This window comes from Podarcis bocagei, assembly GCF_964188305.1.
Source record: "Podarcis bocagei genome assembly, chromosome: 15".
In the NCBI taxonomy this organism is placed as follows: Eukaryota; Metazoa; Chordata; class Lepidosauria; order Squamata; family Lacertidae; genus Podarcis; species Podarcis bocagei.
The window spans coordinates 24953212-24977944 of NC_138141.1; the positions used below are offsets into that span (position 1 = coordinate 24953212).

A 24733-nucleotide genomic window follows, 5' to 3' on the forward strand; every position below is an offset into this window, starting at 1 on the left:
AAAGCATCATGTGGGTTCTTTTGCTTTTTATTTTGCTGTCTGTTTTCTACATCTCCTGTGCCTTTTCCACACACATCACAGACAGAAGACACAGTCTACCTTTTGAGTTGAAGACATCGTACACGGTTACCTTTGTGTGCCCATGTAAGGCATCCCACCAAGGGAGGTTGTATTCACTGTCAGAAATCCCATATGAACTACTGCCTTAGAAGGCAGGCGAAAGAAAGTGTTATTTCTTAAAGAATTATGGAAGTAGTTGTGGTATGGGAGAGAAAACGTTAAAGGGTTTATCTTTACCATTCATTCTTCTGAAGCTTTCCTGGTTCCAGAACTGCTACTTAATTGCTCCACCTCAAGAGCTGAGGGTGTTACCAGATTCTATTATATCGGGTAACGAATGCAGAGGCTGGATTTAGACGCAACTGGATTAGGGTCAGATAACTTCCCAAGGGTTAAATGGCAAATCACGGGCAAAATCAAGAAGGAGGCCTTAGTGCGAAGAAAGCTCCTCCATTGTTACTTTCTGCAGGATGTGATGGAGTGTGCTTAAATTGGACATGACAGCTGGACCCTTCACCATGTGGAATTATGGGTGCTGCTTTGGTTCACAATTTGAGTAACTCCACAAAGCATGACATGTTGAAGAAGGTGAGTTACAGCTCTAAGCTTCAGATATAAGCTTCATAAATAAGATTAATGAATTAGTACAGGTATATGCTTGCTGAGTAGCATCAGCATTGCTATATTTGGAGGGGGGGAGAGTAAAAAAAAAAAAAAAAGCTTACAGTGTTGCTCCAAAAATTACTGAGACAGGGACCTGGTTCACACACAACACTAAGCTAAACCATGATGTGGTTTGAATGAACCATTGTGGGCTCCTAGAGAGGAATCGTAGACTCATCGAATTTTAGAGCTGGAAGGTCCCCCACAGGTCATTTAGTCCAACCCGTAATGAAACCCTGGCACATGGCCACGCAACCTCTGTTCAGAAACTTCCAATTGCAGCCCCGCTCGTTCTGCTGCTGTTTTGATCTGGGCTCATGGATTAGCTCTCCCCAGAGAAATCGGAAGCATGGCAGAGGGAGGGAAGGAGGCCTAACCCTGCCACTCATATTTGTAGCAACAAACCCTGGTTTGCCATTAAGTCTACAATGAGGCTTAGTGGTGGATTGTGGTCTTTAACTACAGCAAAGTACTTTGCTATTCATGCTTTTTCTAATACTATCATTTGCTGTGAAAGAAAATAATGCAAGTCTAGGCAATACAGTGGTACCTCGGGTTAAGTACTTAATTCATTCCGGAGGTCCATACTTAACCTGAAACTGTTCTTAACCTGAAGCACCACTTTAGCTAATGGGGCCTCCTGCCGCTGCCACGCCGCCGGAGCACGATTTCTGTTCTCATCCTGAAGCAAAGTTCTTAACCTGAAGCACTATTTCTGGGTTAGCAGAGTCTGTAACCTGAAGCATATGTAACCTGAAGCGTATGTAACCCGAGGTACCACTATAATCTGATCCTACCAAACAGCTAGGCTTAATATTTGCCCCCCTGCACAGTCTTCAGATTCCTTTGCTGAAAAGAAAAATTGTGCTCAGTGTTCTACCCCACCATAAAACAAACCATTACCAGATAGAAGTTTAGATTTTATTTATGCAGACCTTCTAATGGGTGGGTGGCCTTTTTACTGGCCCAGAGGGACAAACCCACCTTGGCCCAACCCTCCAAGGACAACTTGTGGCTGTGACCACCCCATGCTGTCTTATGCACATAGGCAGACAGCCTTCCTCTTCAGCTGATCTGTTCAGATCAGTTAAGGGTGATGGCAGTGGGCTTTGCTTCCTCTTTCTTCATTGAAGTTGGTCTGATGACCGGGAAGTGAGAGATTTGCATCCCTATCTGGGTGTTATTTCCCATCTTTGCTGCTGCCAAAATTGGTTGGGTCTTGGAAGAGGGGGCAGCAAAATATGATAGTGGGGGCAGATCAGGCCTGTGAACCTGGAATTACACCACCCCTGCCTGATAATAGTATATGGCAATTGGAGGGCATAACATGCTCCTGGCAGTGGCAGGCTTTGTTTGAGATTGGAATAGCTGAATAATTTTTTTCAGTGCCGTGCAGTTATTAAAAGCACAGTGCTCCTCTTTGAAATGGAAGGTTCACGTTGCCATCTTCCTCTGATCCTTCAGTTAGAATTGTCCATCCTGCTTCAGTCTCTCAAGTACATGAAAGGACACCTGACCCGACTTAAAGCCCCTACAATTCTGGGCATCTCGGTCACTGCGTCAAACACTAAGGAGAATTTAAACTTTCATCACAACATCATGTTTTGCAAAGTGGTTATTTGCCACTGCCCTCTGAATCCTGCTGGAAATTATTTTAGAAGTTTGCTGCTTGGGTTTCACTAAATCACAGAATGCCCAAATTAATGACTCTTGTCCTATTTACACACAGTATATGACATACTATGGAGTGTTGCAACATGGAAATCACATACGATGCAAAGAGAGGGTGCTTCATGGCCACACTCTTACCCCAGGGCTCAATCTAGTATCTATAATATCGCCACTCTTTTAGCAGTGCACTTTCCTCGGAAACATCTCTCACTCGAGCATTTCCTCCTGTGCCACAGGTTCATGAAAAACTAAACAGTACAATTACTGTATTGCTTCTGCCTGGCTTTCCATTTGCTCCTGGAGGTATTGGCCAAAACAGACCCACTGTTATCTGCTTCCCTAGGAAAATCTGGGGCATGTTCTGTGACATCACTGGGGCATCATACTCAAATTAACACCAAAAGCAATGATGACTAAATGAATGCCACTTAATGCTGAGGAAGCTGTGATGTCTGAATGCACCCAAAGGAAAGTCTGTGTTAGCGAGAGATGAGTGAGTATTTACAGAGTCGTTGAGGCAATGGGCAACAGATGAGGTAATGCACCTCTTACCCCCCCCCCTTGACTTTGCATGCCTCAAAGGAAAGTCTTTAACAAATGGGCTGATCGCTCAAGGAATGAGAGCCATGAAGTCAAAGCAGTGCGATGTTCCAGACAAACGGAAACAAATTTACACTTCCTCGTGGTTCCTGGTCTTGGGCTCCTGCAAAACTTGGCTGCAGTGACTTACTCCTTGTGTCTGCCTAGTCCCTGAAAACAAGGAAAAAGAGCCAGACTGTGATTCACCTTCCACTTTCAGAAGATTAGATGAAAACCTGCATGAGCAAAACACACCACCTGCTTGTAGAAGTCACACATAGGAGAGGAGTTTTAGTGCATCACCAATTACCTACCTTTTGGACCACCTAATCTTGTTTTATGTCTCTTGTACTTTGAATTCTCTATCAGGAAGACTGCTTTGGACTCTTACCTTCAGCAAAATACATACAAGGGGGGAAATCTCAAGATGGCACCATGTCTTCTACTCCATAATCCCTGGAAGAGTTCTTGCTGTTGGAGTCACTTGGAACCATTGCAGACCTGTCTATGGCAATCCACATTCCATCCACAGATCATATCTGAACATTTTCAAATATGCTCAGTAGCTTCCTTGAGCCTGGAGATCATGAATGACCCCCATGGTGGTGCCTGCACACAGATTTGGATTTGCTAGGCAGCCAATGCCCTCCCCCGCTGCCATGTGATTTGCACAGAGCTTTTTCACCTTTTTTTGCACACTGTACGCCTACGTGGTTTCATCTTCTACTCCTCCTCCACTGGCACAGCACAATTCTCCTTGTTTTCTGAAGGGATGGCGAGGTAGTCAGTCCTGGAGAGCAAGGTGAAAAGTGTACTTCAAGGAGAAAGTCCTGAACTGGCAATTTTAAAAAGAGGTTTACATGGGGAAGGACACAACAAAACACCAAACATTAAAATCTTCCTGAAACAGATGTGATGTTGATAATGTAGCTCACTTTTGCTTAGCTGTTTGTTGTTGTTTTTAAGCCAGCATGGGAGGTGGGGAGTCAGATTTGGACCGTGGTGTGTATGTGTCTGGGGTTAACCATTCACCTCTACCATCCGATAGAAATCCTTACAGCTGCTACACCTGCTGTTTGAATGAGAGAAAATGGCTTTCCTCCCATTGCAAGTAGCTGGGCACTAGGATGTGTGACTGGATTCAGATTCTGATTTGGCAGGGGCAAAGTTTAAAGCTCCCCCCCCCCCAAGTTCTAGTTCAAGGTACCTGTATCAGCTCCTGGATTCATCTTCTTTTGGACAGAGATGATTTTGCCACCGTTTTAAAATTGTGGTTTTATGAACTCCGATATGGAATCTTAGCCAATCATCTGCCTGCTGCTTGTTGGACCAGCTGCAGTTTGTGAGCATCACGGAGCAGAAGGCTATCAATGGCTGCTAGCCACAACCCTATGCTCTCCCTCCACAACTGGAGGCAGCAATGCTTCTGAATACCAAGTGTTGGAAACCACAGAAGGAGAAAGTGCTGTTGCACTGAGGTCCTTCTTGCATGCTTCCCTTGGGGGGCTCTGGATGTCAACTGTGAGAGCAGAACGCCGGACTAGATGGGCTCTTAGCAGGGCTATTCTTATATTCTTATGTTCACTTACGCATTTTCCTGAGCAACCTCCTCTGCCTTGGCAACTTTCCTGTAGCAGTAGATCATTTCTACCAGCAGCCACAAAGTGAGGAAGACTAAGAGAATATACATCATTATTTCAGAGATGACAGATGTGAAGTCTTCTCCAGCTGTGTAGGGGACAAGAAAGGGAAAGATCCACGTGAGCAAAGCCACCTTTGTGGGGCACAGAGCATGGTGTCCTGCTTTGCAGCCATCTTTTGGAAACCTGTGAGCTTGTGTGGTTTTCTATATCTTCCTATATGGAAATAATTTGTCATGCAGAAACTGAGCGGTTCTCTTTTCTGGCTCGGACTGTAAGCTCTGTGCCAGCTCAGTAGGCAGTTGCATGCCTATTGGCTCTTATGGAATGGATTGGGCCAACTGGAAAATTACTGGTATCCTGCAGCCAGGAACCTAAACACACACAGTTCCCATTCACCAGCTGGTGGCTGCAAACTGAGCAAGGATCCCACTGTACCACACCTCAGTAGAACAGTACAACCTCAGGCTATTTGCAGAGCAATGTATAGAATTTCTTTTCCATAGACCATAGTGCCCCCATATCATTCTTTACAATCTGGATGAAATACTCATGCAGAACATGATAATCAAACACTCCCAAGTGTTGGGAGGATCAGAGCTTTTGAATAAGCAAAAATGTTGAGAGGCTAAATGAGGTGAAAGCAGGATTACCACTAGAACTGGGTGAGACAACTGAGGTTCTACCATCTCTTAGAAGACTTTGTGGTGCCACCCACTACACCATTGGCAATAAGGCTGACATTTGCACATGCACTTTAGGTGCAATTGAGGGGGTTGGGCTAGATGACCCCTGGGGTCCCTTCCAACCCTATTAGTCTATGATTCTATATGTTCTCCTTAGCGCATGCGCAGACGTGCAGAGTTGCTCAGATGACATACTTTGCTTGGGACAAACAGAGCTACGTCTGTGCCCATCCTGGAACCCTGACAGGCTCTCCTTTTGTTTCCTGTTTCTTTACTTCCCCATTTGCAGATGTTCTATATTGTGCTGAAGACAAGGAAACAGAACCACCAAGAAACTCAGGGAGGGATCTTCAGCAAGGGAAGGAGACAGAGGGAAAAAAGGACACAGAGAAAGGGGTACACAGCTGTTGGCAGAGGGGGAGAGAGAGAGAAAACAATATAGACACAGCGTAAGGAATGAGATGCAACAGGAGGGAGCCATATTTAGTTCAACAATCATTTGGCGCTGCTTCTGTTGAAACTGACAGTCTCAGCAATCCATTAGAGAACAGCCTACGGACAACCCTTTCCCCTCAATGAGCCCAGTTTTGACGACTCATTGAAATAAACTAAATGATGATGTGATTCCCTACAAGGACTTGGGACTTTTTAGTTCAGAGAAAAGACAAATAAGAGGTGAGATAGTGGGCATTTATAAAATTATGCTTGGCATGGAGAAAGAAGAGGTTTTCTCCCTCATAACACTAGAATTAATAGTCATCCTGAATGTTGAAAGATTCAGGATAGATTTGAGAGAGAGAGAGAGAGTGGGTGGGGGGGAGAGAGAGAGAGAGAGAGAGAGAGAGAGAGAGAGAGAAACTTCCTCCAACAAGAGGCAGTGATGGTCACCAATTGGAATGACTTTAAAAGAGGATTGAGCAAATTCATGGAAGAGGAGGTTTTCAATGGCCACTAGTGACCTTCATGGGTGGAAGCTGTAATACTTATTATGCATATAAGTTGCTGGAAGAGGAGAGCGCTCCTGCACTTGAGGGTTTTCCACAAGCATCTGTGAGCACAGGATGCTGGAGTAGGTGGGCCACAGGCTCTTCTTACATTCTTATGATAAACATTGTGGTGAACTGAGTTTAAATCTGGGGTGACTGGAGGTGGGAAAGAACCTCTACTATTTTTGCAGGTAAACAAACTCTGAACTAAAACTATAGTGCCATATGGAAGACATGAGTTTCCTAATGACCCAAAAGTTTTGTGGGAGTGGGAGGGTTCTGTTTTAGAGGGTAGACAGAAGCAAAAGTCTATAGTTTTTGAATTAAGGGACTATTTTAACATTTGGCCTAAAACATGGCCAGTGTGGAATACAATGCCATATACATATTATTACACCAAGTCCATCACAAGCCCCATTTCATTACATTCTGCCTCGGCTCCTCAATAGTCCCTTGTGGGGAATGGTGATAAAAGGATGGTGACATAAAACTCCAAAATAAGCTTTGGAACCAAGTTTTCTGAAGGCAAAACTGTACACATGCAAATATTGCTGCTCGTTTGTTCATGGAGTGAAAATCATTCAAAAAGATTTCAGGCCTAATTCTGCCACTAAATGTATACCTTGTATTTAAAAGGAAGTAAGAAATGAACAGGCCCTTGCAAGTTTGAACTGGGTGTCCCTTCTACGGATCAGAGCAAATGTCCACCCCCCCCCATATAGTGGTCAGAGTAGTTTAAGGGTTATTTGGCATGAAGGCTATAAAACGCCATCTGTGTTTAACCAGCCCCAAAGCAAGTGTCTCTGGACCACCTAGGAAGTCATCCTTAATTTGTCCCTTGACAAACCCTTCAGCCTGCTTTACGGAATGCAAATGTGGGAGAAACTGCTTGAAACTTGAGGAGTCTCTCCCCCCCCCCTTCCTTACACAAAATACCAACTTCTGCATCACCATCTTGTGTGTGACTGCAAGAGACCCACTGCCAAGAGGCACCAGAATTAAGGGACATGCCCGTCACCCTTCATACCCTCCTCCACCACCGTGAGACGGATCAGTGTAGAGCGCGTGACAACTGGTCGATGAACCTCGAAGTTGAATTCCCGAGTGACATTGCAGGTGTAGATCCCCGAATCATTCAAAGAGATGTTGAGCACGGAGATGGACACATCCTGCATGTCTATGCTCCCGTCCCATTGGAGCCGACCACGGAAGCGGCTCCCAAGTTCCTGCTTCTCATTTTCGTACTTGTAGATCTGTAGGGAGCAGAATAAGGAAGGATGCTGTCATTTTCAGACCTTTGTGCTGTCTTCTGTTGCAAGGAACAAAACCAGACTGTTTAAAATGTTTCTTTGGAAAAGTCTTCTTTTAAAGATCTTCTTCAGAGCCCTCCCTATTCTTAAACTCTTCTTCCCTGCTCCAATGGATATAGAATACAAAAAACAACAAGTGACAAATGCATGTGTGGATTGGCATTTAATACGCTCCCTTTGAACAAGAAAATAAGGTGGCAATAGTGCAGAGCAGGAGAGAATGACACATGATCCCCAAGAATAAAAATGGACAGATAGTCTCTTTGGATTATGCTACAGGGGCATCTCAACAGTAGTGTGGCCAACACTGGGTGCTTTGCCAGGTGTCATAACTGAGGTCTAAAAACAGCTGTGGAACAGCTGTCCTTGTGTGTCAGAACAGAAAAAGAGGAAGCAATGCAAAAGCATTTATCACACCAATATGTTTTCTTCAGCTGCTCTGTGAATAAACTGGAGTTTAGCACTTTGCTTTGCCAGGATGATGACTTCCCAGACCAGTAAATATTTTGGAGAGCTTCTGAAAAGATGTGTGAACAGCATTTAAGCTCTCAGGACATTTAACTTTTCTGATCTAGCCTGCCTGAAGCTGATGGTTGGTAAGATTCCTGCTCAGTCCTTGCAACTCTTTTAGGAAAGCAGATCTGACCTCCTCGCAGCAAAGCCCCCTGTGCAGATCACCTAATAGGGTTTGAGGACCCAGATGAGAATCTTGTTGGGAATAGCACCCTCATCAAAACATCTATTAATAAATGTCTAGTTATAGGCGAAGACCTATACATTTGCAAATGATCCTCATTTTGCTGGTTTTCCCTGACACCCATTACCTGAGATTGATCCTTTTCACCTTATTTCCTCCCACCCTTTATCAAGGAAGAGAATAACGTCTCCTGGTCCCTTTTTCCATTTCTCATCTCACAGGCTCATAGCTAGAGGCACCCAGTGTAATACTTACAGGCTCATCTATGCCCCCTTCGGTCTTATAGTACCACTGAACCAGAGTGTTGGCAGAAACCTCCTCTCGCTTCATGCAGGAGATACACAGCAGCTTCATGCGCGACCCTTGGACTGCCTCTGTCTCTGACGGTACTTCAACGCAGACTGAAGAGCAGACACCCACTGGAAAGCCATGGATCAGCAGCCCAGTTTGGATATGTGAGCATATAGTGCAATTGGGAGAGGGACCCATTTCCAAGAAGGGAAAAAGGCAGAGGAAGACACAAACACATGGAGAGGGGGTGGAGCGACACAGAGAACAATCTGTTATTCAAGACGCTTGTGATTCTCAGTGAAAATAAATCTCTTAATTCAACACTGGCATTCATTGAGAATGGATTAAATATCAGGATTTGCAAAAAACCTTCCATCCTATGCTGATCTCAACCAATAATCCACATTAAATAATAACTTGGTGCTGAATTTACTAGTGCTTTGCAGATTTATGCAGTGTCCCATCTAATTCCTCCAACACAGAAATCTGAATTGTGAGATTTCAATGTTGCTTTGATTATTTCGGCTACAATTGAAGCACATGTGACATACAGTCAACCAACCAGAAGTTATATAATCCAGAACTGCAAGTTATTTTTTGAATCAGAAAGGCAAATGTCACTTCCCCACTCCCTCCCAGGTTCTTTTTTTTAATATTATGTTTGTTCTTTACATTTCCCCAGAGACCCTGCAAAACACATTATGAAAACCTGTATTTCTATACACACACGGCATCTGTAAAAGGCTACTTCATCCTAAAAGCTCACAGCATTTAAAAAAGGCAGAAGCATAAAATATGAATGATAAAATGCCCCCCTCAAAAGTCCTATCCCCAACACAGTATTGCAGTCTACCAGGCTCGACAGAGCTTTTCATCACCATTCTTATGTGAGAATTAGGATGCCAGAATTAGTATCATTCTGGTTCTCTTATACATAGCACAGTTTGCGCAAGTCCATGTGAACAGCTGGCACCAAGTCAGATTCTACTCAACAGTTTGAATGTTTCCCTCTTAAGTGCTACTAGCCAAGCATGTAGATAATGCTTACTGTACCCTTTCTAACTGACACTGAACAACGACAGCTTCTTTTTGCTAAGCAAACAGTGCCAGTGTTTCCCCAAGAGACATGGGGTTCAGGAAAAACATCTCCGACTTCCTTGAGCCAAGAAGCCTGCACATTGCTCTGGGGTTTCATTTACTCTGAAGAGCATTTTTGCACAGAACTCTGAAAGCATTTCTGAATCTCCTCATGTACCATTTCTGTACACATGTGAGAATGTTGTTCAGGGAATGTAGAAAAGAGAAGACAGCCATTTTAAAACTGAATGCACATTTTAGCCAAACTAGGGAATTGCAGATGTGGGGGGAGGGGGAGAGAGAACCAATGCACCCCAAACAAACTGTTAAGTATGGCATGTGAAAATGCTTTCAACTCTCAAAAGTGCACAGAATTGACTGAAGAGCAAGGATGTAATTGTCTGTGCATTCTGCCCTCCCACAATGCTTTAAATAAAAGTTGGCACAAAAAATTGCACTTTCACAAACATGTTCTCCTTCAATGAGGCACAACCCTTTCCCTGTGACACTTCCAACACCTGTTTATCCATTTTTACAGGCTTCATTCCCAGCTGTTCCTCTGTTGCCTTGGGATCCACAGTTTAACTGGGCGGTCTGACAAGGGACAAATCCACAGTCTAAGGGGTTGTTTCTCTGTAAGGCTTCCCAGCCAAACTGCTGTGTTCTAAGATACAGCATGGAATCCAAAGTCTTGCCTGAATACTGCTGGATTCACTATTGCAGCTGTATTTTGGAGGTAAAATGTAAAAAGAAGAAGAAATGGTTGGAAGCCCCTTGAAAACATCTTTGAAACTCAGTTTTGACATGGGAATTTAAAGGTACTTGGGCTGTTGCCTCCTTTTCTAAACACTCCCTAGAGAGAAAGCAAGCTCCAAGTTTAATTCCTAGCATCTCCACCAGCCAAGCAGAGCTGGAAGAAACTCCTTGCCTGAAATCTTGGGACAATATTGATTTACATAGACCAGCGATCTGACTGGTAGAAGGCAGCTCCCTAAGGCCCTCCTTGAGGTGGAGTGGGGTGGGGGGAAGGAAAGTTAATATGAAAGTCATTGCAATTCGCAGCCAATTTTCCTCCGGCTTCTCTTGATATCGTGCACGTGCAGATCCAAGTGCACGAGGCCCATGGTTGCGCTTTGACTCTGTCCAACCGGGAAACAACCACAACCCTCCCCTTACTTAATTAAAGTGGTGCACAATAGCTCGCCATGGCAACCCTTCTCTCTCTCTCGAGGAGCTGCTCAGGCCCCCGGGGCAACTCGGCAACTAATGACTTCATAGAGGACCTTCTCAGGGATCCTTCCCACTGAAACGGAACCCCTCTCTCTGGCTGTCTCACAAATACACACGTTTCACATGGTTTCCTGGACCACAGGCGGGAAGCACCTACCGCAAAGGACCACCACCAGCAGGGAAGAGGCGGCGGCCACCTTCGTTAGCGCAGCCATGGCTCCTGGAAAGGCAGACTCGGCTGGGTCTCCTTTCTCCACCAGATCTAGTAGCTTAGTCGCCGCGCAACTGGATCCGGGCGGGAGGAGGAGGAGGCGCTGGGTTGGAACCGACCGATGGGAGCAGCCGGACCAGGAGGAGGCAGGGATCAGGGAGGGCAAAGGTGCACCGTTCAAAGTCCCTTCCTGGCACTCCTCCTCTCGCAAGGGTTTTCAGCACCAGGGAGAGAGCCCGCGGGTCGCCGCCGTCTTTGGACAGCTCCGCGCTGGAGTAGGCGCTGGGCTGGAACTCGCCGATGGGAGCAGATGGGGTTCCCGTAGGGCAGCGGTGCACTTTTAACTGACGTGGCTCCCGCGTAGCGGGTTTCAGCACCACGGACAGCTCCTGCGGGTCGCCGCCCTCTTTGGACAGCTCCGCGACGGGCGGGCAGGGTCGGGGTTACCTGGCGAGGGCGACAGCGCCGGCTGTCCCTTCCCAGCTGTGGGCATCACCAGCCCCTTGGAGGCGCCTGCGCTGCGCTGCCCTGCCCCCGCCTGTGCTCAGTCCAACGGTTCGGGGGAAGGGAGGCGAGCGACAGAGGACAGCAGGGGTCTTTGGAGAGCCGCTGGGCCCGCTTCCTACAGCCCTGCGGCGCGAAGGGAGACGGGGAGAGGCCGGAGATGGAGGGGCTCCGCAGCCACCAACCCTCGCCGTCGCCACCCTCGCCGCCACCTCCAGCTCCGAGCCTCCCCACAGGAACAATGCATCTCAAGCCGTGTGCTGGAGCCCAGCCTCCTGCGCCGGCTCTGCGTGGCTGGGAAGGCTTGTGCCCGCCTTACGAGAGCGCGAGGGTGGGTGGTGGAGGAGGAGGAGTGCCGCCGCCTCCCTTCTCCGAGCCGTGCCTGGATTGGGAACAGCCCCTCAGGACAAGCATGCGCAGACCTCTCTTTGGCAGAAGCAGGCGTCCCCCTCCCATCAGGAGAGCGAGACTCCCTTTTCCCGATGAATTGGGGGTGGGTGGGGCGTTTCCTGCCTCTTTCCAAGCCAGCTGCTCCCAGAGCCTCTTCACATCTACACCAACCCTTCAGGGTTGTGCACGGGGGCGGGGAAGGAACCATGTGCCACCTTTATTTCCTTGGATAAAAGGTGGGATATAAATCCAGCCAATCCATCACTAATTTAAATGTGCTTTGAATGTATGGTGTGGATGTAGCCAAATCCACGGTTCACTTTCTCTGCTGAAATCTTTCATAAGCAAACAGCAGCAGGCAAAATGGAAAAAAGACCCTTTTCTGGAACAAAATGAGTCTGGCATGGAGAGGAAAAGAGAAAGAGAGGGAGGCTGAAGGGACTGCTGCCTCCATAGCCCCCAAAGTGCCCATCATCCTAAATGATTTCCATGCAATCTGATGGGATGTTCTTCAGTGTTTGAGTGCACAGCAATGCCTGGCATCCTGCCAGTGTTCCCTGGCAGGGGAGCCATGCTTTTCTGCTGTGGTCTCCTAAAGGTGGTAGCTAGTCGGGAGTGGCAGCAGTGGCCTGTAACAAGTCCATGTGACTGCCATTGGGAAAGCTCCAAAGGTCACTCTTGCAGCTGGAAAGGCTGAGAAAGCCTCTGTTCTCATAGATCCGGCTTGTGCCCAAAGGGTTTAGTGGCAGGAGCTGGCTGGGTCTCTTCCATCTGGAGAGGAGCCACGATTCCCATCACACGCATCTCCAACTCTGCAGGGCAGTCTATGGTCAAACCTGAATGGATTTAGGAGGAGGGGATGCTCATTAGATCAAGCCAGGGTAGACGGGGATATACTGACAGATTGCTGGTTGATTTGCAGTAAATTGGCAAGAATTGCAGACTCTCAGTTGTTTAACAGCAACAGGAACTAAATGACCTGCTCGCACCCAGTTGCATTGCTGGAATGAAGAAATATGTTGATGCTGCTTGTGGTTATGAAAGTGGCAAAAGTGGAGTGGGCATTTTGTGTGCTCAGTTCTGTTTTAGTACCCAAATCATATTCCTGGGCTCAGAACTATTTAATTTGTTAATAAGTGTTTATCTTTTGCATCCAGCTTCAGCTGATGGATTTGGCTTGGGGGGGGGGGGTCCTAGTAAAACACACACACACAAAAAACCAACCAAATTGAGCAAAACTCTCCATTAGATGATTTTGCAACCATGTATTTCAACCTCTCTCTCTCTTCTGCTTTCATAGAAGTAGAAAGTTCCCACCACCTTGTCTCTGGCAACAATAAAGTGCAGGAAGGGCCACTGGATGGCTGGCCTCCAAACTAGACCTGGCCAAGAGAGAGGGCTATTCTCAGAAACCCTAAGCATACCCAGCTGTCGTGTCTCTTTAAGCCAAGCCTACACATCAAAAGCAGTTCTCAGAATAAATGTATTACGCCGTAAATGTTACTCCCTTCCCTGGAAAGCAGTTGCTGCTATCTGAAGCAAGCAGGCTAGAAAACAGAGTTATATCCCTGCCTGGGGTTGGCTTTTAGAAGGCATCAATCAGCTCTACATGCCTGTCCTCAATGCAATTTCCATGTCTTTCGTACCTGGTTGTGTTTGTGGGCTTCATTGCATCTCAAGGCACATATTTACATAAGAGCAGATATGTGCCAAATACAAGGGATCATGTTTGCTTAAACAACACATTTTGAATTAATGTTACATGGCACCCTGTTCTTCGGTTATGTAAGATAAAACGCACATCTCCCTGAACATCTGCCAGGGGTGCCATAATTACTTGGTTGAATGCTGCCTGCTGATCCTGAATTCACTGTCCATGATGGCTGGGACTGATGGGAGTTGTATTCCTCAAGAACTTGGAGGGCTGCAGGTTCCTCATCTTCTTAAGCCCTTTCAGCTCTGTCATTCTATTAGTATTATTTACAAATTCTTAATCATTTTATGCATACCAATTACATTTATTTAAAAAAAAACTTCCATTTTTTTCTTCCCTTGGAGATATCATCAAAACTAAATAAAGCCTGGGAAACATGTGATCATCTATTTATTTGTTTTTTCTCTTGGAGTCATCTGCATTTTGTCTGCAGTTCACCTCATATAATCTATCCTGGGCCTAGTGGGTGGATATTGCTCAGCACTGCTTTATATAGATCTTCAGAATCTGTTAAATCAGGTGGCTTGCACTCTTGTCTGACAGCCATATGCTCACAGAAGCACTGTGAAATCATGTCTGTTTGCAGCAGGCCAGGTTCCTGTCAGGAAATGCAAGCCCCTGGATGTGAGAGGGGATGTGGGCCAGCAGAGAGCATTCATCACAGAGCAGAAGCAGTGAAGAAAAGACAGGATGTTTTCACCTGTGATTAAGAAAGAACCTGGATGGAACACTCTGACTCAACTCCTATAAATGGCCTACTTTCACTCCCAGGAACATGGCAAATTTTGGCTCTCTGGAGTAAACTGTTCTGTCCCCAAGTCCAAGGCATGGTGAGTCTGTGGGTGCCAGGCAAGAATATATTTCCTGTTCAAGTTGTTCATGGCAAACGAAGTCCAGTAGGAGTTGTTTGTCTTACACCACCCTTTCAAAAGGTGCCCAGTCATTGTGAACAAGCAGTGATGTTTTGGAGGGTCCTTTGACAAAAAACTTATTCATGATCCACCTTCAGTGAGTCCACCTTCTGACCACCATTATAATCAGCTCCACCTCTTCCTGGCCACCACAGTTTTCTGGGCCTGAGGAAGAGGCAGGGCAACAAGCAGCCATTTATTTATGTACAGCATTTATCATTACATATCTACCCTTCTTTCATCTTAGAAGGCATACATGGCTCTCCCCCCCCCTCCATTTTATCATCATGACTGCCCTGTGAGGTAGGGTTAGGATGCTGGACTAGATAGGCTGCTGGTTTTCTTATGTTTTTATGTGCAGATTTTTTTGTTGGCTGATTCTCACTGTTTTAATACAGTGATCACACTTGTTTTCATTCCATCCGACTGACATTCTGTGAAGAAAGAGCCAGAAGCTGTCATTAAAGTCATTGCTATCCACTCCCCATTTCCTCCAGCCTTCTGTATGCTCATTAAGCAAGTGCTCTTTTGCAGGAGAAAGTTTTCCCCCCACCCCACCAAAGGGCAAGAGGTCCCTGTAAGGCTGGTGAAGGCTCAGCCCTCTTTGGTCTTTCAGCCAGAGATAGCGTGTGTGCGCGCGCACACACACACACACAGTGTGCACTGGAAACATTGATGAATATGAATTGTGAATGCTACAGAGAGCGGAACCGCTCTTTGTCAGGGGTTGCTATGGGAACACCATCCCAGCCAGGGCAACACAGGCACACAACACACACACACACACACACGGTCTGACACTTCTGTAGCAGAATGGGGGGGGGGATGATCAAAGATGCCCAACATTTCTGCCTTCAACAATTCCTCTGATTTCTCTGTGATGCCTTATTATAGGCTGGAATCAAGAAAGAAAACCTGAGCAGGGATGCCTGGGCCTCATGCAGTTACTGGCAGATGGCTTCCCTGTCAACCATTAGAACAATTGCAGAAATGCCTTTCATTGTGCAAAGAGAAATATTAGCCATGCCTTGCACTCCTGGCTGCCAGGGGGTTGAGAGAGACCCAGATCTATCAGCAGCTGCTCACCATTCATCATGTACTGGTGGGTTACTCTTTCAGCTGCTTAAATCTGGGGATAGGACTGTCCTGAATAGAGTCTGCCTTCTTCAGCAGAGGTCTCTAGGGCACACAAAAAGTACAAGGGCTCCAGCAGCAGAAGGGACCCATTTCAGTGGTGGAGGATCTGCCTTAGCATGTGAAAGCTTAGTCCCTGACAGCAACTCTAGGTAGGGCTGGGAAGAGACCCCTGCCTCAAGCCTTCTACTGGTCTGACTCAGTAGAAGGCACCTCCTTATGCTGCTCCGTACTAGACCAGGGCAAGAGCCCAGTGAGAAGGGCAAAGAATAAAGGGGAGGCTACTGTGCCCCACCTTCTTGTTCTTTCCTATATCTTTCCAACAAAAAAAAATTTGCAGATCATTTCCACAAAATAGTGAGGGTGCTTTCACACTGTAGCTGTTTTCAGGTGGTATTTGGCCACACAGTAGCAAATTCAGGGCACTCTTTTAAGTTGATTTGTGCAATAAATCAGCATCCCCAAAAGATGGGACTTCTTGTGAGATGATTTGTTTCATGTCACCTCTCACTCGCCCTTTCTCTAAACTAAAAAGTCCCAAATGCTGTAACTGTTCCTCATATGGAAGTCACTCCATCATTTTAATTGCCCTTTTCTGAACCTTTTCCAACTCTACAACCAGAACTGTACACAGTATTCTTTCATGACCCCTGGCCTCAGGAAGTTGTGGGTGTTATTTGGAGGCACTCGCTGCCAAAAGAAAGGAAGAGAACTCCATGTTTCTTGTCTGTGTGTCTCTAGACAGATGGACCACCGGGACTTTCTCAGAAATATACAGAGAACAAACACCACATCCCATGCTTTGAGGAACAGTTCCATATGAAGCCATCTGTTAGCATGGCTGATATTAGCCCATTCTTCCACCTATGGAGACTACAGGTGCTGGAAGAACCTAGTGGTGCTTATCATAAAAAGAACGATCACCTCTGTTGTGCTTTATCAGTGCAGCTCTGCATCTCCATCCATAGAGGGTGCATGAAGACTCAGCAGGTGGCGCTGTCTCTTCCCTGAAGCTTCCTTTGTCTGGCAGGATGGCTACAAAGTTATGTAGTGAGCCTGATGTGAGTCATCAATAGTGCTCAGGTCAGGGCAGGTCTTATACCTTTCAAATTTCAGTGGTGCCCTGTGCAAGGCCAAAATTCAATACACACACCCCACTTCTTGCATTTTCTTCTGTGCATGCTCTACAGCACCCCTCTCAGTGTGATGCCCAGTGTGCAGAAACTGCCCTAAATCTGCCTCTGCACAGGTAGCCATCAGCATCATGTGAAAATATGCCTGAAGGTTGCCAGGCAAAGTTGAAATCCCAGGTACAATGAAACATACAAACAGAAAGCCACTGCCTCACCAAATTAAAAAAACATCACTTTCCAGCTCACTTACCAACAACCAGTCTGAACAGAAATACCTTTCAGAGCCACAGTCTCTGCACTAATCCGGGAATTTGCCTTCCAAGCACAATATTTTCTTTCCACAAATAGCCAGTGCAGGTCCTCTGATTCATAACAGGAGGAGCCTGTCCTCAGGGGGGGTCAGGGACTGTAATTCTCCCCCCCATGCAGTGGACCCTTGTGTTGCCATCTCCATGGGGAGAAGCAGCTCCTATTGAAGCAAATTGGGGCTCCCCCCAAGGCCAATAGCAGGAGTAGAGGAGGGGAAATCTGGAAATCTGGAAATCTGGGGGTCTAGATTCAGAACTGGGGCCCCCAGATAGGCTATTTTTGGAAGAATGAAAGAAAACCTTACATTCAAGAGAATACCAAAAAGTTCCAAAATGCTGTTACATTTCCTTGCAGGGGAGCTGCTGCAGTCCCTTGGTCATTTTGGTTGTGCTTGACTGATTTAACCCATCGGCTTCTATATACCCTACTGTACCAAAAAAGGTGAGTTTTTCTTAACCCGGCATCTAAAAGGTTGGATTGAGACACACTTCAGTGAAGAGGTAATTTCACAGGCATGGAGGAGACATCCCCTAAAAAGATCATACATTGACAATTCCAGGAATTCAGAACTGCCAGATCTCCTATCGATGAAGAAATGCCACTTATTTTTTCTAAATATTGTGTGAGAAATGTGCTTCATTGGTTCCTTAGAAATATTAAATTTAATAAAAGATGGGAACAGAGAGATGGCAAGAGAAATGATAGCAGAAGGCAGTGTGTGAGAGAGATCATAGGCTGAATTTGTGCTTCAGGTAAAGAAAGTGATGGGGACTGGGGATCAGAGATAAATTGGGCTCTTCAAAAACATGAAAGATTCAGATTCCAACATGGGATGAAATCCGCCCATAAGTATTATGGTAAACAGAAAAGACAAGAGGAGGCAATAACAGCAAACCCAAAATCAATGTTCATGGTTAACTAACAATTTCTAACAGCCTAATACAACCTGGAAATGCTTCGATGCAAGTGAAATTCAGCATTTAGCCACACAGAGGCAGCAAGGAGCAGCATGAAAGGATTCCTACGGGCAACCATGGGTCTCATGCCATTGTCAGGAAGAATGCGGCAACAAAAGGACAACCTCTGGTCTTTTAGCAACAATTCTCAAAGTTTTATGCTATCCTTCTTCTGGGCATGTTTTTTAATGAGACTGGACTAATAAGACAAGCATTTCCTGATAGCAGCAAAAGTTTGTGCATCTCATGAGTGCTGAAACGAGTTTTTTTAAAGTGATCCCTCTTTGGGAAACTCTAACCTGAGAATGTGAAGTGCTTTTGCAGCACCGACTTCTAAACATGTTTATAAAGGTTACAGCAGCTATTATGAGAGCTAGTCTGGAAGATTCATGCGTGCAAGGAGGGAGGGGCTCATGGCTTACTTACCATTTGGCTCAAGCAGATTTTTAACGACTCCAGAGTGCTTAAAATCCCACCAAACAGCTGGTTTGAAACACTTATTAAGAACTTAAGAGCCACCTGCTGGATCAGACCAAAGGCCCATCTAGTCCAGCAAGATGTCCTCACAGTGGCCAACTAGATGCCTGTGGGAAGCATGCGAACAGGACCTGAGTGCAACACAACTTTCTCCCCACCTCTGATTCCCAGCCACTGGCCTTCAGAGATATGCTGCCTCCAACAGTGGTGGGAGAACACAGCCCTTGTGGCTGGTCGCCACAGATCAGTGCACCCTCCACAAACTTGTCTAAACCCAGTAGTGGGCAGTGGGATGGGGTGACACTAACCCCACAGCAGCTGACCCGGGCGACACTGGGGCAAGGCAGGAGTGAGACCAGGATTGTGCAGGTGCACAAGTGGAGCCCATGTGGCACACTTGCCGGTGTGTCTTCACAGCCACACCCATGTCAGAGCCCTCCCATGTCCCCGTGAAGTGCAGTGTTGGGAGCGGGTCTCAGCAGATCTGCCCCATCATACTGACTGCTGCTGGATATTAAAGCAGTCCTGGTTGGTGGCCATCACTGCATCCCAAGTGACTAAATTCCAAAGGTTAACTGTGAGGTGTGTGAAGAAGTCCATCCTTTGGTCTTTCCTGGATCTCCCAAGAGTCAGCTCATACAGAGACTACAAAGGAAGTCCACCCAAGCTGGTCACTGCAAGTATGAAATAGGCTGAAATCATAGAATCATGGGATGGTAGAGTTGGAAGGGACCAGAGGATGATCTAGTTCAACTCCCTGCAATGCAGGAATCTTTCAACCAACAAGGGGGTTGAACCCATGACCCTGAGATTAAGAGTCTCATGCTTTACTGACTGAGCTATCCCTCCACCCAGCTGTTAGGATTCTTGCTCCGTGTTTGCAGTCATGGGATTGTTGTCTATCACATGATGGTGTATGTTTTCATTCCACAGAGTGGGAAGTGAAGGAGACAGGATGTTTTGGTATTACTGTGTTCTGTGAAGTGGGACTATTTTCCTTTGTTCTTTCTCTTTGCTGTATGATGAGAAAGAGGAAGGAGCTAAAACAGAATGCTCCCAGTGTATTAGCCAAATGCTATGCTACTGAGTTCTGTTACGCAAACTGCGAATACTCTGTGGATCCCTAAGTGTGCTGATGCTTCTTGGTATCAGTCGCTATGATGTTTGGGCTGAAGAAAGCTTTTGAAGCTCCCGAATGAAAGACCAGGAGGGAGAGAACATGCCAGTTGGGCATGTGTCTCTACCAGGGTTCTACACAAGTGTAGGATGATCCTAACACCATTGACCCCTTCCACAGCTGACAATGGACTCTGCTCATATTTCCTTCAGTTTGGGTAGCTGTTTTCTTCCTCTTCCCCCTCCCCAAACTCTACATTAATCCAGGGCTTCAGAACATCTGCTGCTTCACCAGCTCCAAGGAGTCCCAAGGATCCGAAAAACCCTCTCATAGGAGTGTTGAAGTCATGGTTGGGAGAGGGGAGACCAGCTCCTACTTACTGCTGCCATGATCTCAGTTCTCTCCTGACTCTAACAATTGCTGACCACATTTTCAACTGGCCTATTGACCACTGGGCCCTCTCTCTAATACACAGTCATTATATTCTGCTAAAGGTGATGCGTTACAAATAGGCAGATCACAGATTCTACACACACTGACTATTGCTGGAGTGTTATGTGTCGGGGTTGGAAAAAATGACTGTAAAACAGATAAGTGGGATATGGTCAGAAAAATCTGGGAGCGGTTAAATTTGGTTCAGTGAAGAGAGATGCTGAAGAGCAGAGAGAATCATCAGGTGCAATTAGATAATTGGTGCCTGTTAACAGCTTATGGAAAAAGAGAACTGGAAATAGTGTTGGAATGGGTGACCTATTTTTTTCAAAGATATAATTTGCAAAGTGGGGAAATCTCATAGGTATAAAAAGGGAAAAAAATGCTTCCTTCCCCTTCTTAGCTGTTTTGATGTTAAAACAAAGGTATGTGTGGAATTGTTAATATTTGGTAATGTTATAAGCAAATCTATTTTTGTTTGTTTGTATGTATTTTTTCTGAAGAACAAGTCTGAATGTGTATATATATATATGTATATATATATCTCCAATATATATATATATCTCCAATATATATATATATCTCCACATTAACATTAACTTAACCATACAATGCACAACAGCTTAAAAAGGTAAAGGGACCCTGACCATTAGGTCCAGTCGTTGCTGACTCTGGGGTTGCGGCGCTCATCTCGCTTTATTGGCCGAGGGAGCTGGCGTACAGCTTCCGGGTCATGTGGCCAGCATGACTAAGCCGCTTTTGGCGAACCAGAGCAGCGCACGGAAACGCCGTTAACCTTCCCACCGGAGCGGTACCTATTTATCTACTTGCACTTTGATGTGCTTTCGAACTGCTAGGTTGGCAGGAGCAGGGACCGAGCAACGGGAACTCACCCCATCGTGGGGATTCGAACCGCCAACCTTCTGATCGGCAAGTCCTAGGCTGTGTGGTTTAACTCACAGTGCCACCCGCGTCCCTCTATCACAACAGCTTACTACATTGTTAAATGAGAAAATACACAAACAGGCTAAATACATCCATTTAGCAACCACCATCAGGGGCTGCAGATACCCGAGACGCCTTCTTGCATTATGTGGCTGATCAGCTTGCTGTAATACAACTGCAAATTCTACATAATTTTTTTTTTTTTTTTGGGGGGGGGGGTTAGATTTATGGTGCAATGAAATTATTTTTTCAAAATAAATTTAAATGCCACTGTTTGGGATAGCTTAGTCAGTAGAGCATGAGACTCTTAATCTCAGAGTTGTGGGTTCAAGCCCTACGCTGGGAAAAAGATCCCTGCATTGTAGGGGGTTGAACCTGTAGATGACCCTCACGGTCCCTTCCATCTCTATGATTCCCTGATTACACAGACATACAAATACCAATACCCATTTGCCTCTCTTCTCCACTGCCCTCTCACACCACCCCAGCCCTTTCTGCAGCCTCTCACCTTTCACTGCTCTTGTGTCTCCCTTTGTTATCACCTTCCCACCCCCCACTGCCTTTTATCTCTCCCTGCCATTGCTCAGGTCCCCCTCCCTTTTCCCTCTGGACTCTGACCTGTAGTGATTCTCTCTACCTTCCCTTCTTCCATTATCCCACAGTCCCAATGCCTTAGTCTCTCTCCCACCCTTCTCTTACTGCCCTCACTCACCTCCAGCCACACCCCTCACTTTCTTCTTTCGTTTACAGTCATACTTCGGGTTACAGATGCTTCAGGTTGCATTTTTTTCAGGTTACAGGACTGCTGAAACCCGGAAGTACCGGAACGGGTTACTTCCGGGTTTTGGGGGTTGTGCATGCGCAGAAGCGCTAAATCGTGCTTTGCGCATGTGCAGAAGCACCGAATCACAAACCATGCATGTGCAGATGCGCCGCTGCGAGTTGCGAATGCTGCAGGTTGAGAACATGCATCCTGCATGGATCACATTCACAAACTGAGTGTCCACTGTATTTGTTTGTTTTTGAATATTTGCACCCCTCTCTCCAGCCAAAAAGGCTTCCAGAGCAGCTTACAATCAAAACAAGACAGCCTCTACCCTCAGGCTTACAAGCTGAAAAAAGACAACACACAAGGGAAAAGGAACTGGGAGGGAAGAGGAAAATCAAAGCACCAATTTCTAAACAGTTGTCTAAACAGCTTTCTAAAGAGTTGTTTCAGGTGCAGGCAGTAGCAGGTGGAGCAGGGCTTCTGGCAAAGCTGATGGAATGAGTCTTCTGCTTCCCATCTTTCCCACTGAGGCAGTCTGAGGGAATGGCTGTTCCCAGGTGATGGTAGAGGGAGAGTTGATTACTTATCAGTAACCAAGGGGAAAAGAACTCCCATTTTCACAAAAAAGCACACTTCATAGTCCCCCTGATGACTCTAGTAGGCAATATACAAATCCATTTGGACTTAAATATGACAAGCTCAGTCTAGAGCTGGAAGAAGCCAGGGGGGAAAAAGAGGCACATCTAACAAATACTGGAATAGCTGGGGATGGGGGAGGAACTTGATTCAGATTGCATTTAAAGGTGAATCTATCAAATTCACTTTTGCAAAACAACATGAGAACCAAAAAACTGTTGTTCTTCAAAATTCACACTTCTCTGACTAATGTTCACACACACACACACACACACACACACATATATATTCATATACTAATATATATGAATATATTAGGGTGTGCATAGAAATGACTATATTAGTGAAAACAATATGCACAAAATTGCACTATATTAAAAGCAATTGCTTGCAAAAAAAAAAAAATGTGTACACTGGTGACCACTGCAATTAGGTGAAATTTGCAGTAAAATCCTAGTGAATTTTCATAAGGATTCTCCTCCTCCCATCTCCAAAAAAACCAAATTGCTGCAGAACTGTGGAAAACTTTAGATTGGAGAAATAATGAGAAAGTGAGAAAAGCAAAATTGACAGAGCCTCCCACTCTTGACAAAACATTCCATCCCTAACAGCACAGGATAAAAAGGGACATCATATCTCTTTCCAACACCCTCATAGCAAACCAGCCCCAGAGGCGAATTTAGGGGAGCACAACCAGCTTGGGTGCACTGGGCGCAGAGCCTTGGGGGTGTTGCAGAAGACTCTGCAACTATTAGGTAGAATTGAGTGCGAGAGGTGGGGGGAAGCTGAATTTTGGTGTTGCACAGGGCACCACTGAAATTTGAGGCCCCAAGGACTCCCACTGCCAGCTGGCTACTGCAAAGTCAGAAAAGAGAAGCCCATGCCTACTGGTGGCTGCATACAAGCAGCAGGCAAGGGCAGAGGCCCGAGGTGGGCAAAGCAAATGGATATGGCTCTTACCTTTGTATGGTAGGTGATGTCCCAGCCATGCAAAAGGCAATGAGGCTCCTCCATGCAAATCTCTCCATCCACACAAGCAAGAGGCACCACCCTGGTGAAAGGACACCTTCTAGATATGCAAAAGCACTCGAGGAGGGAGCCACTGAGAGGCGTGGCTTAGGGAGACGGGGGTGTGGCCTGGGGAAGAGTGGGCGTGGCCTGGGGTAGGTCCTGAGGGTCAGTCAGAGAAGGCTGGAGGGCCAATTTCAGGCCCCTTCCTGAAACTGAGGATTCCCACCTGTAGGCTAGATGGGCAAATATCTCACCTAGCCAGCTTACAAATGCACAGTGAGAAGCATATCTATACCTATATAATTTCAGGCTTAGTATCATTACCCTCTTCCTGTCTCCCAGTTGTTCTTTTCGCAACCTGCATTTGCTAGGAAGATGCTTGGTCTCCTGTCCCACTGCCTGGGGAGGATGCTTTGTAATTGCATTAAAAATAGATTGCAGGCTGCGTACATTTACCGAGCAGCACGAGCCACACCTTTCAACATCGAGGCAGGCCAGCCATGTGAAACATTGTCTTTGGCTACAGTTAGGCAACTTGACGCGCTGTAGGGAGTGAATCATTCACTGCTGATATCCAAAAGCTCTTTGTTTCCTTGAATGAAATTATCCACTTTTCTCTCTCCACACCCACCCTTCCCCTGGTCTCATGCACAACATTTATTTAGGGCTGATAGTAGGGCAAGATCTGCCTCTGTGGCAGATAAGTGGAATTCAGACGTGACGCTGCTTCCAGCATTCGTAAGGTATAAACAGGATGGAGATTTTTAAAGTGACTCATGACTGGCAGCCATCGATTTTGGAGGGCACAGGCAGGACAGTCAACGGTATTTAGGTCGTTAGTCCAGATCAAATGCATTTAGCAGGAATAGACGACCGTTCTTATTTGTTGGCATTATGTGGCCTACATTGTTTTGGGTCAGTAGGTTCTGCTGGGGCAAGGAAGCATTTGCCATTTACCCTCAGTGAAGCAAGGAGTTAGGGAGACTTATTCAAGCCAAGGGCTGCAGTCTCTCAGGGAGAACCTTCTGGAGGGTCACACGACAGCATAGGCAGGGCTAGAGGAAAAATGGGTGAAATAATGGGTGTGAGGGGATGCTGGTGGCGCTGTGGGTTAAACCACTGGGCTTGCTGATCAGAAGGTCTGAGGTTCGAATCCCCGCGACGGGGTGAGCTCCCATTGTTTGGTTCCTGCTC

The 24733-nt window shown here is 46.1% G+C and overlaps 1 protein-coding gene across 2 annotated transcripts; it reads right to left on the bottom strand.

Annotated features, from left to right (window-relative positions):
- Nucleotides 1–1630: 1630 nt before the first annotated feature.
- On the bottom strand, nt 1631–23890 carry SCN3B (sodium voltage-gated channel beta subunit 3). Of its 2 annotated transcripts, XM_081172776.1 has the most exons (7): nt 23489–23890; nt 11048–12831; nt 8548–8711; nt 7313–7538; nt 4563–4701; nt 3660–3763; nt 1631–3147 (listed from the first exon to the last, which is right to left on the bottom strand). In XM_081172776.1, the coding sequence occupies exons 2-6, from the start codon at nt 11103–11105 to the stop codon at nt 3697–3699; spliced, it is 654 nt and encodes a 217-aa protein (XP_081028902.1). In that variant the 5' UTR covers nt 11106–12831; nt 23489–23890; the 3' UTR covers nt 1631–3147; nt 3660–3696. The 2 variants fall into 2 exon arrangements, with proteins under 2 accessions (XP_081028902.1, XP_081028903.1); XM_081172777.1 differs by lacking the exon at nt 11048–12831 and having other exon boundaries at nt 1631–3144; nt 3659–3763; nt 23489–23871.
- Nucleotides 23891–24733: the final 843 nt, after the last annotated feature.